General features: G+C 44.1%; 1 protein-coding gene across 2 annotated transcripts in view; it reads left to right on the top strand.

Moving 5' to 3' along the window:
* LOC104147557 (syntaxin-binding protein 4) overlaps positions 1–12874 on the top strand; it is a 63327-nt gene that overhangs the window by 37394 nt on the left and 13059 nt on the right. For both annotated transcript variants that reach the window (XM_068908204.1, XM_009680287.2), the window contains exons 6-11: positions 3388–3473; positions 4343–4463; positions 7692–7833; positions 8026–8132; positions 8552–8705; positions 10360–10432. In XM_068908204.1, the coding sequence (XP_068764305.1) occupies positions 3388–3473; positions 4343–4463; positions 7692–7833; positions 8026–8132; positions 8552–8705; positions 10360–10432 (683 nt within the window). The remainder of the gene's footprint in view (positions 1–3387; positions 3474–4342; positions 4464–7691; positions 7834–8025; positions 8133–8551; positions 8706–10359; positions 10433–12874) is intronic.

Genomic DNA, 12874 nt, shown 5'->3' with positions numbered 1-12874 from the left:
CTAGGCATTTACAAAAAAACAGACCCCAGTAACGGCCTGATGTACTGGCCAGTATAGCGCAGGCTAGAGAGCTCAGCGGTAGCGTGGCATGAGCTAGCTCTGAGGCTGCCAGGTGAGCGCAGCCCTGCTTCCAGGCAATTCTGCTGCCAGAACCGGGCTCAGGCTCTGAGCATGGAGCAGCAGTGTCTCAAGTGTAGACCTTCCCAAAGAGTGGAGGTAATGCTATAGCTGAGAGTACTGGGTGTGAGAAAATCAGCTTCTGTGATGATTGCTGTTTGCCTGTCGCTTGCAGTGCTTAGGGTTTACAGGTCCCACTGACCTACAGGCTTTGTTTATTGAAACAAGCTATTAATTTATCTGGTGTCACAGACTCCTCTTTCTCCCCAATCTGTGGTGCAGAGGCTGAGGTTTCCAGACGCTGTGCTCCCACATAACCTTTGTAGGATTCACTCTTTGTTCTCCCAAGAACAAAAGGGCAGGGCATAAAGGTATTATGAGATAAAACAACAATGTTCTGCAGAAAGATTGACCCCCCGCCGCTTAATCTGCAGCAAAGTCAGCCTACAGCTGGCTGGTCCTGGCAAACTCTGACTCCACTCCATGGGTCTAGCTGAGGCAGGTCTGAGCTTTGTTGCAAGGATCCTCTAGACCCTCAGATTTCTGTATCTTAATGAAAAATAGCTGGAGAAGTGGTGGCTAAAATGAACTTTCACCTATTACAAAATCACAAAAAAATGTTGAAATAAAGCTGGGTATTTAGTCCTGTAGAGACCTGACAATCTGGGATATTTTAATAAGGTCACATTTTAAATATTAGAGAAGACTTCTGAAGTCTTTTTTTCATCTGAAAGCATAAAGAAAGGTTTGTTAGCATTCCTCCAGGGTTGTTGTTCATTAATCAGTAATGTTCGGGTAATACCTGCCCACTTAAATTCCTCCAAGCACACGCTGAGGACAAAATTGATTCTCGAGAGGTTCATACCAGAAAATGTGTTGCTTGCTGCTGGGATAAGCACGTACTTCAAATTAGTCATGTATTTTATGTCCTTGGCTGAATTGGGGCTTGCAGTATTGGCTGGCAAAGCAGGAGCCAAGATGGTTGTTTGTGACTTGGCTTTTGGTCACACCATCCCCATAGCAAAAGGATGGGCTGGACAGTTTGCAAAACACCTGTAGGCTCAAAGCTCTTTGTCCAGGCTCCTGAGCACATCACAATAAATACTTTTTTACTTTGTGGATGAACTTAACAACATGAAGTAAACAACAACAAAGAATGCCCAAATCATACTTACCCTTGTTTATAACAAATAGCTTGACAGCTCTGACTGGTGATTGGATTTGCATTGCTTAGCAGGGTTTAAAGAACATAAGAGCAGCTTGACTAGTTGCGTTTCCATTTACTGAGTTTTTTGTTGATCCCACTGTTTTTAGTTTGTAACCTTTTCCCTGCTCTGAATTATCTGAGGAACATATAACAGCAGAAAGCCAAAAAAAAAAATGCCCAGCCCAAAACAACAACAACCAGCTGCTGATGGCTAGGTAATCCCTGGACATAATATATTAGCTCATGCTGCTAGTCAAATTCCAGCAAATTAGACCTCTCATTACAAGAGGTCATGGAGGGATAGGTCCATCACTGTGTAAGTTACCACTGAGATTATGAATAACTTTCTATAAAGATAAAAGTTTTACTGGAATATTGGAAAAAAGCTGTTAAGATAAGATCTGTCCAATGCTTAAAGCAAGGAAATCAGAGGATAGGAAGCAGCTGTCCTATTGCTATTGAATCTTTTTATGTTGTTCTTCCACTTACTCAGTGCTTTTACATATAGCTTCAGTGTCTAAAAGTATGAAAGTGCTAGTTGGAAGTTTTGTAGAAAGTGAGGTTTCTGAACAAAGAAGTTGTCTTCATTTAAAGTCACGGGTTTAGCTGATAAAGACAACAGCATTGATGGAAAATATTTGGACTTGCAAGGCATTCCAGTAAGTATTGTGTGATGCTTGGGTGTAAAATTAGCATTAAATGGGATGAATAAGGCATATATTTGGCAATATTAGATAAGGTAAACATTACTGTTTGAAGTTTGTTAATGAGCTGGTTGTTAATGGAAAGACATAAATTAGTGAGAGCATTTCCAGCAGGAACTGAAGGAGCTGATGATTTAGTATTGTTGATGCTCATCTAACCAATAACATCTGTCTGTTCGTGTGCTAACAATGCAAGAGCAGTCTCTTCACTGAGAAAACTTTGCCCTATCTGGTTTCCTACAGATTTGTCTTGAGGTTGATTGACTGTCAAGTGTGAGAGCTTGCTGCTCATAACAAGGCTTTTCTTGCACCTGTAGCATAAAGAAGGCACTTTTCCCATGTAAATTCTCATGTCTTAAAAGTGAGCAGCTAATATTACCTCTGCCACAGAAGCAACACTTTTAGGGTCTCTTTCCCATGCTTGGCTGCATATTTAACAACCCCTGTAGGGAATTAGTTGTCCTTGAGGCCTTTCTCTTTGCAAAGGTGGCTGACCGTGTCGGGAAGTGTTTGGGTTATGAAGGGAGAGGAAGGCACAGACGTAGAAGAACTGCACTCCTGTGAGGCTCGTTTCCTAAGGAGGCTGGCATAGAAGGGATGAGTAAAAGAGTAACCACAAGTCTGTGCACAGCAGGGTGAGACTGATACAACACAGCCTCCCCTGCTTCCAAGCCTACTCTTCCAAATGGATGCAAGATTCTCATGACAGCTCAAAGTAGGATTAGAGAAATGATGCAGGAGCTGGTAAAATATGGTGATTCTTAATGGTTTAAGAACTCAATGTATTTCATTTGGCACAAGGAAGGTCATGAAGCACTATACCTCTTACGTGCAGGTATTCATAGCTCACTGAGGGCTCAACAATTTTGGGCAGTTATAAGGTGGTCAAACTCAACCTGGAAGCAAAGTATCAGTGAAGGCACTTGAGCACTGAGCCGCCTTTTCAGGGGATCAATCCACCTCATGGCAGTGCAGGATTCCTGTGATGGGCTGGAACATCTGTATGTCCCTTCCCTGCTGCAGAAGGCATTCAGGGGCAACAGGGGCTGGGAAGGGATGTTTCAAGAGGCAGCTCACCTGGGCCAGGGAACTGTCCCTTGTGAGCGTACAGAAGTTCCAGCCCATCACAGGAATCCTGCATTGCTTTGAGGTTGGCTGTTGACTGTAACAACCTCTTGAAATTGCAGGGGAGCTATTCTTGGGAATGAGAAAGCTCTCTCTGCTCCCTACTGCAGGAGATAATCTGGCCTATAAACTTGATTAGTGAGTCAAAACCATTAGAGGTGGTTGTATTGTCATTACAATCAGGTAGGAAATTGTTTTGAGCAGCAGCTGACTTTATTATGTTTTTGTTTCCAGGAGAGAGTTCTCTGAGCTGATGGAGAAGTTTGGCTCTCAGAGCAATACAGGCTCAGCACGGAGTTCTCCTGTTCTGCACAGTGGCAGTGAGTACTGATCTCTGATATCCAACCTTGTCAGCACTAGAGCTGCAAGAGCTTGACGTGCCCTTGTACAAAAACTGAAAGCCCCTTTATCCTTCTGCCAAGATAACTGTCTTTATTCTAGTGCCATTTTGAGGGGGTTCTGATTTGATAAGATACTGTTGTCTGTGGTAGGCATTTGGGTGGAGGTTTGAAGGAAGCGAAGTCCTACTCATCATTATTGCAAGCACTTCAATGCATCCCAGGGTGCAGAGCAGCTGAGTATGGCCAGCAGTGCCTGCGCAAAACAAGGAACGCAAAGCAAGCGAGCAGACTGACTTCCTTGTGGTGAATAAAGGAGAACGAGCTGGGGTTGTAACAGCTTTCCAGATCCCTGAGCTCCGCTTTAACTGTAATACTGGCCTCGTAACTTTAGAGTAATGCCTATCTCTGCAGATGCAGCTTTCTGCTACAGGCTTCAAAGCATTTCAGTGTGGGGAATGTTAGTTATTTTTCTCTTGCAAATCAGGAAATGTTCAGAGAGATACAACAACGTTAACCTAAGCCACTGGCCAACACCTCAAATCATGTTTGTGTGTGGGGAAAGGTGTGTCTCTGGCTTGGTGTATCCCATCAGAAGGCTGCCAACCCTTCCCCTTATGGAAGAGATGGGTAAGGCTGGCAAACAGACAACAGTCACAAGTTGGGATCCTCACAAGGAGGTAAAATGTTGTCCTCTACATGAAGAATATACTGATATCTTTAACAACCACATGTTTTTCCTCCAAGTAAAGAGCTATGCAAATTGTGTCAACTCTCAGTGCTGGAATAGAGTAAGAGGGTGCTACTGGAATATTTGAATCACCTGGACTGATTCTGACTTTGCTGTTCAGGTCGATATCTGGAAAGTACATCCTCGGGGTCCTCCTCACGTTCTCAGAGTCCACTGCTACTGAGCCCTGCAAATACTCACAGCCCATTCATCGGAAACTCGACACACTCTCTTCACTCGCAGTATGTACACGATCAGAGTGCAGAGCCCACCTAGCCTGTCTGCTGGCCTGACCCTTTTGTACAACTTTTTCATAAGCCAGTGATAACTATGGCTTGCTATCAAAAGTCAGTTGGGCAAGGTGTTATTAACCATGATTTTCAAAGGGTTATAGTCACCAGTTTCGGTGAGCAGCTAATTGTGGCTTGTTGGACTATTTCAGTGCTTGGCTTCCAGATCCTTATTTTTCATAAAGTGTGGAGTACCCTCTTTTAAAATATATGCTGTTTAAGGAGTTTGCATGTGTGTGCAGCAAAAAGTGAGGTATTCCAGACCACTGGTCAGTCATGAAGATAATTGAATATCTAATATTGTTTAGGAATAGATCCAGGAAATACTTCCAGTGTTTGAATGATTGTTTCGTTCAGCCCTATGTCTCCTACACCATTATATCACCATAATGACTTAATGTATTTGCATCACAGGGCCTCAAGAGCTGAAAAGCTCCCCCATTGAGACAGTCAGTGTTTGGAATGTGGTTAACTATATAATTGCTCAAGTTCCTCCCCTCTAAAAGTTGGGAGAAGCCATAGTTTACAGCCATCTGAGAGGACAGTATGCATCATCTTTTTAAGCCATGTCACAAGCTGAATATTTCTGTGAGGCCACTGGTGCTTTCAGAAAGTGATTCTGGACCGCACTTACATCAGTGTGACAAGAGTGCAAGCGCTGTTGCCTAAATTCAAACACTTCAGTTGCCCTTTGCATTGGTGTAAACAGAGGCTGCCTACAGAGACCACATCTTTTTGTGTCTAGAACACTTTCTAGAATATGTGTGTTCATGTGGTCATCTGTCCCTTTCATATTTCAGAAGATCAGAGGTTTGGACAGGCGGAGCTTGTTGTCTGCAGTTTAGTCTCCAGGGTGTTTGGGATTGCCCTTTTCGAGAGGGACAGCTTGAAGGATGTTAATCATCTTGGAGCTGAGACCACTAGTCCCCAGGGCCTGCTGCTTCTCTTCCTTGGCTAATGTAAACAAGTCAAGTCACTGGTAAAGAGAATCAGGCCTTTAGTGCAGATGCACTAAATCCTCTTGGCAGGTAACAACTGCCACATGCTAAATATCAGCTCTTTATTAGGGATTTGCAGAGGACAAATATTTGGCACCAGAGGTTTAAGCTGCTAGCATAAAGTGAGAGACCCTTACAGAGCAGAGACGAGCTCATCTACTTGGCAGCCAGTTTGGATAAACTAGACATCCTTGCTCCACAATTAACCCCCTTTATGCTGCAATTAGACTACAGGGGACCTAGCTTTACAGCATCTTTATTCAGCGCTGCCACACTCAGCTATGTTCAGTGTGTCTCCAGGTTGGGGCTATACCAAAGAATAGCCAGGCCCAAGTAATCTCTTTGGAAAAACAAGAGCCATTTGAAATCACTGACTGTGCAGAGCATTAGCAGTAGGCTACAGAGTTACAGCTTAGACCAGGTGCAGCCAGGGCCTTTGTGTGCATCTGCCTGGAAGGGGTTAGGTAGATACCAGCCCTTGCTGCCATGCTGTCCCTCACCTGGAGACTTCACTCTCCTTGCCTTTCCCAGGAAGCCCCAAAATGGACCCTGTGAGCACTTCTTGTTTGCAAGGGTACAGTTAGGCAGTTTAATGTGAACTGCCCTCACGTGTTTCTCAGTGATGCTGTGTCTTTGCTTTCTGCTATTCCATTCATTACATGCAGTTCTTAGCATCGTGATGAGAGACTGCAGTCTCTCTGAAGTCCTTTCATCTCATTAAGCAATGTGTCTCGGATATGATTCGGCCTCTCCACAGACAGAATATTTGATATTTTGATTTGGATGCAGGGTTTTAACGCTGTGTCTTATTGTATTTTCCCAGAAAATTTATTTTGGAGATCTTTTTTCATAAGATTAAGATGTGTAGTCTATTAATAAACCCCTTGCCCCAGAAAACCTGGTGACTTTCCCAGGGGCCTGCTGCTAGTTTGGAAAGGTGCTGGCAGGCACTGTCATTTGGCACTGTCATTTCTGACCATTGCTGATGGTACTGTTGAGAAGCACAGGGTGGCGGTTGCACACCAATGTCGTTGTGAGGAACAGCATGCGTGGTTGTCTTTCTGCCATAAGTTATCGGATAACGGAAGGGGTACTGGAAACTGCAGACTATTTGAGTGGATGCTATCAAGAGATCATGTGAAAGAGAAATGCCAGGTTCAATCAGCCATGTACAAGGGAAAGAGTTCCTGCCCCTTTCCTGTGCAGCTTTGCTCTGCCACTAATGGAAGCTCAGTAACTCCCTTGCTCACACTCCTAGCGCAGCTGCTTTTTGTCCTGTGCCATGCCCCATTTGAGAGGAAACCTTCTCATCCACATTTAGAATCTCATCAAATCCTTCTCGAAAACCTCCCTCTGCTGTGATGCTATCCAGTCCCATCAGCCTTTGGGTAGGTCAGTGAAGTCTCTGCTCTCCTACAAATTTTCTTTCATTTTTTTAACCTTTCCTTTCCTGTACAGAGCCACTTGCCATGACCCTATTTTGGTGGCCTGTTGTGTCCTGTTTAGCAGGAAGGTCTTTGAGGGTACAGTTTGATTTCCTTGTTACTTCTCCATGCAGTACCAATCACAGTGTGTCCTTGAGCCTTGATGGGGTGAGTCATATGTACTAGCGCCATAGAAGTAAATCAATATGGTATTATTGCTACAAACAGGCTTAGGAGCTCAAGTCTTAGGGCATCTTGCAAGTTTTTGAGTCCAAACCTTGGCTGAGACGAATTCAGATGTATATTCTGAGCTTCATTTTGTCTTTTGCTGAAGGGCTGCTTATATTTGACCAATCCATAGACTGCTCTCTGGTGACCTAGGCCACTGTAGCTGGATTTGAATGAAAACCACATCAATCCTTTGCGTGCTTTTGGCTAGAGAAACAGTGGTGCCACATACATGCTGCTTAAACCTTTAGTTATTTTTCTCTTTAATTTCCAAATGAAAGCAAGTATTCCCCAGCATTTGGGACTATGCAAGCCAAACAGATTCATAATGCTAAACAATGTCTGCCAAGAAACTGGTGTCCTTATCTCCTCTTTTCGAGAGGGGGTGGAAGAAAAGATGCAGAGGGAGAAAAGGTTGGGAGAAGTTAGAAGGATCATACTCAGAACGAAAATCAGGCAGAGTTTGTTCAGTTACATGGGAAATAAACCAGACCACCCTTAAGTTACCTGCTAACATCTGTCCTTTGCAGTTACTCCACTGAATCAGGAATCCAGAGCATCTCTATAGCAAAGTCCTCCGGCTTAGGGCTGACAATCAGCGGTGGATCCAACAGGCCTGATGGCCCCATGGTTTATGTTCAAGAACTTATGCCAGATGGTGACTGTTACAAGGTAACTCAGTGTGGAAACCTTCAGTGACTTTGCAATGGGAACCTCTCCTAGAAGCTGTAGCTGTTCTGAAGCAGCTTTTCTAAGAACAGATGAATAATACACTGCATGGACTGATGATTTGTATCACAGGATAATGCTTTGGGTAGAGGGACATTCCTTTCCATTCCTCTGACTTTCTCTCTCCTTGTTTAGGATGGTCGGCTCCGTCCTGGTGATCAACTAATTGCTATCAATAAAGATTCTTTGGTGGGCAGCACATATGAAGAGGCCAGAAAAATAATTGCAAAAACCAAATTCAGGTAGACGCATCATGTTTCCTACCATCATCATGGTGCTGTTGTCATGATGCTGTTGAGTGTTAGACAGACACCCTTCATGTCATACCAATTTTTGCTTCAAGAAGTGTCAGGCATCTTAGTCTTGAATGATGGTTCAAGACGGTTTTGATAGGTGGTCAGATGAGGAAATCTGAATGTATGAATCACTCTGAAGTGTAATCCCCAATATTTGGTCCTTGTGAATATCCCCAGTCAGAGCTCTGCAATGGGACTTAAGTTCAAGTAAGCAACCCATCTGGTGGAGAGCCAGCTACACTGGTGTAGGTTACACGGGCTTAAGTGAGATTATCTTGGAGAAAAAAAAAAAAACACTGACATAAAGGTCCTGAAAATGTAAGTTGTGCTTTTTTCATTAATAAAATGTTTCCTTTTGTTTTAAGACATGAGGAAAACACAGAAGTGGCCTTTATTCCTGGAAGGGGACGGTTACATCCTGGACTGTCAGTTCATAACAACACCCAGTCGCCTCCTCCAAAGGCTGTGGGAAATGGTCTAAGTTCCTGCAGACTGAAGGTTCATGTGAGGTCCCCAGAGGTAGGCTGAAGTTCATATCTAAGACTACAGACACCAATCCTGTGATCTCCTTCATTGACCAAAAAATTTTTTTCAGGGACTCTGTGGTAGTCCTTCTGGGACTACAGAAGGTCTGTAATGTTGTTTTACATGACCCTATTTACTCTTGTTTAGAACCAGGTATTTTAGATCTGAAATATTCTTTCTGTCTTGCCATCTTTGAGATGGCATAGGATCTGTGGAGATAATGACAGGAGTTTCATCTCCAGGGCCTGCATTCAGACCTGTTTCAGAAGTCTCAGACTGGAAAAAAAACCCTTCGGCAGATAGCTACCTACATCTCATTCAACACCAATCATAGCTGGAAGGAAACGTAAGAGTCTGTCTGATCTAGGCCCCTACCCAAAGGCAGGAACAATTCTTTGTTCTTAAAGACCTCTGGTGAGGATGAATCCACAACATTCCTAAGCAGTCTATTTCTATTCTTTACTATCCTAATGATAAGACAGATGTATTCCTCTTGTGAGGCCTAGCTCTATGCTATATTTGCAGAGGCCAGTGCTTGAACTGTGATGGTGAGACAGGATTTAACCCCACACCTTTCATGATAACTTAGGCCTGTGGATGGATTGTGTGCCTTTGTCATTTCTGTCTTGGATTATTGCAATGCCGGGGGTAACTTCTGTCCTTTGCCATCTAAACTTCCTTTAGAAACGGCCAGGTGGAGGTTCCTTTCATACAAGCTTAATTCTCAAAAGTCTTTCTCTCCAGACCCTCTGGAGACATGAACTTGCAAGGATGCCAAATACATGTCTTCTCTAGGGGTACCAGGCTGGAGGTGTGCTTATGAAAGTTAACCTTAGCCTACATATATAGCAGAATACTGTAGTTAGATCCCATATCATCCAGCAAAATGTGTGCCTGTATAATTTTGAGCACCTATATGAAATTATGCTGCTGGATGGAATTAAATATCTCCTTTCCTCACTTTGCTGCTAAAAGATGCAACTTTCAATAAGGTCTAGGCCTTATTAAAAGGGAAGGAGTGTTAGGGAAGGAGCGTTCAGACTCTTACATTGCCCGTGTCTGTAAGTGTTCAGTGCCAATTCTGGGCCTCTATCGCCATATAAGTTGCTAGCTATGGAGGTACTGTGTCTCAGTGATCCTCAGCTTATCCACACTGTCACTCTTTTTCCTCTTTCTTGTGATTTGGCCAAGATCTGGCATTTAAGAAAGTATGGGCACTGGTCTTGGCTTCCTGTCATGCTCATTCTGATAGTGTTTTAGATAGATAAAGCAACTGGCCCTGATCTGAATCAGGACCTCACTGATGTTTTAGATGCCGGGCTTTCGAGGCAAATCTCTACGGAGAAAGCACACGAGGTCAAATTCATCCTTGACTCTAAATTACAATTACAGAGTTGAGTTTGCTGTGTGTGATAAGATTTTGAAAAGAATCAGGAAGGGACCTGTGCCAAGTGTTTAGAGAAATGCATTGAGTCTCTTTTGGCCCATCTGCACAGGAGGTATACGTGGTGCCTTTCTTTATGCAAGGGTGACTCTGTGGGACAGCTGGGTTAGTCTCTCTTGAGCCTTTCTATCTTTTTTCCCTATACTTACACCAGCAGATTCTGCTCAGCAATTTTTCTGTGCCATTTTGTTTTGTTTTGTCTAGAATAGACACGAAAATCTTGTTACTGTGCCTTCTTTGTCAGCGGACGTTTGCCCGCCAGAGCTCACTGTCTCAGGTAAGAGTCTTGCTTCATTGCTGTGTTTGGGTAGGTGACAAACATTTATAGCCTCAGCTCCTCAGCGCTGAAGATGATGAGATTAATTTTGATCAATGTTTATAGTGTTATAGTGGAATCTAATGATGTGATAATGAGACTCAACCCACTAGGACTGAGGGAAGGCAGCAGCCTGGCTTACTCATGGGCATTAACTGATTAATGGGCAGTAATTATGTCTGTGTTGATTTGTCCTTAGTAGTGAAATTCTTTACTAAGGCAATTGGAGGATTAGAAACAGGAGACAACGCTTTTTCTACTGTCAGAGGTTTATTTGCAGCAGTGTCTTTACTCTCCCCCAAAATCATGTCAGACTTGCATCCAGTGGGTCTCATTGCAGGTAACGTTTCCTTTTGATGGAAATGAATGGTCCCCAGGAGCCACAGGATATGTTTTTTAGTATGAAAAATTCAATTAATGATGCTTGTAATGTACAAAGCAACTCCAGATATTTTACACGCATTAAGACTGCCCACAGTTCAGACTGGGGAAACTGCTGACTGATGTGATGAAGTCAGTCAGATTTGTCTCTCCTAGCCTCACTTTTTCCTTTTTCATGCTGCATTTTCTCCCCATGCTCTGAATTGCATACTGAGTTATTAAATTTTGTGGAAGAGACCTACTCTCTTCTGATGGGCTCGCAGCAAGATTTGGAAGGGTGAAGGGGTGAACTTCAGTATAGCTTCACAGTTCCCTTAGGAATTATCAGAAATCGCGATAATACCCATGATTCAGTGTCCTGTGGGATGACCTTCTGCAAGGTACCGCATATCCCTGGTACGAAGGCTACATCCACCTGGGGAAAATAATAGGCTTTCTTACCACATCTTAGTGAGTCCCTAGCAAGTGCAGGGCAGTCTGTTTTCACACATTTGCAGGCCAGGTCTAATCTCTGGCTGCAAGTCAGAAAGCCCTTGCTCCTCCATGCACTGCCGAAGCCCCGACCTTGCTTGTGAATCCACAAACTATGCTGTAACTATTTCCATCTGAAGTCCCAGAGAGTTAGCCAGAGATGTGGGGATAGATTAAGACTGAGCCTTGCAAGGTAAATTTTGCAGAGTCTACATAACTGGGATTAGAGGGAGATGCAGGTAGTAGACAAAGTGCTGAACTGTGTGTTGGACAGGGTGTACATCACACAACCTGCACTCTCCTCCCAGCGATATGCTTTCTCACCTTAGGCCCAACAAGTTGCTTTGGCCATTAACTCTGTGGTCCACACTGCAAAGACACTACTTTGGCTGTTGGCTCTGTCCTCACAGCTCCTAGTATCCTGCAACCTTTATTTCCAGTGGGCTGTTATGTAGCCACCACTGACAGCCAGAGGTGAGGGTGAGTGAAGCCCTGGGCCATATAGACCGTACAGCAAATAGCAATAACCTAATCAGTGACTTATCTGGGGGATTTTATTGCACAAGTTATGTGAAATGCTGAGAAGGCCTTGTGTCAGTGTTGTCATCCATGGCAACAGACAACTTGCTTTGAAAGAGCAGCAGCTAGGCTTGGAGTTTGGAGCAGTGATTGCCTGTCTGAGGGTGCCGCCTTGGGTATTTCTCTGCTTAGAGCTGACAGCAAAGCCACATGGCACTAATCCCGATTAGCCATGAGTTGAAGGGTAACAGCTCTGCCCTTGAACTTGGACAGTAAAGCATTGGTGGCCAGTCCAGGAAACCCATTTATTTCTTCTTCCTGCTTCCCAGCTGCTGGCATTAGTGGAGCGGATGCGTACCAGGATTAGAAAGATTATGCTTGTGCTGCCCCTCTGCTGCTTCCTGTTGCCTTTTCCTTGTGTGCGCTGTCTGCTCTGACAATCAAGGAGGGTGAGGTTGAGAAGTGCTCAAGTGATTTAGAAGAAATGGTCTTAGTCAACAAGTCTTGCGTGCTCACGTCATTTGCCATTTTCTGAAAATCCCCTCCCACTGAGTCTGAACAGCAGGAGTTTTCTTTGAATTCCTGAGCAACAGCTTCTTTAGCATATTTGTTAATCAGATCCCAGGCAGATGAAAGAAATTGGTCCTTGGGCAGATGCTGTACTGCTGACACCAAAAGGACCTCTTTTACTGACCTCAGTACCACGGAGTTTGTGACTTCAGGGTGAGCGGGCTCAGGCACCTGAGCCAGCAGCAAGGCTGCAGCACAGCAGTTTGTGGAAGCTGGCAGGGGAGCTCCCGAGCAAGTCATGTTTTCTGCAAGAATCTTCCTGGGGGATGTCACAGCTTGTTATGGACAAGGGTTAACTGTAATAAAAAAGATGGGATTTCCTCCAGTGATAGAGGACCACAGGTGCCACAGCATGGGAATAGGATTTGTGCTCTGTACCATTTGAGCTTTGCAAATGGTACCTGTAACGAAGAGCCGGCTTTCAGCAGCTGGTTCTTTTCCTCATCTCATGACTGCTTTTAA

This window comes from Struthio camelus, chromosome 15 (genome assembly GCF_040807025.1).
Source record: "Struthio camelus isolate bStrCam1 chromosome 15, bStrCam1.hap1, whole genome shotgun sequence".
Taxonomy (NCBI): domain Eukaryota; kingdom Metazoa; phylum Chordata; class Aves; order Struthioniformes; family Struthionidae; genus Struthio; species Struthio camelus.
The sequence above is the reverse complement of the archived record's forward strand: the minus strand, read 5'-3'. Positions and strand labels throughout refer to the sequence as shown.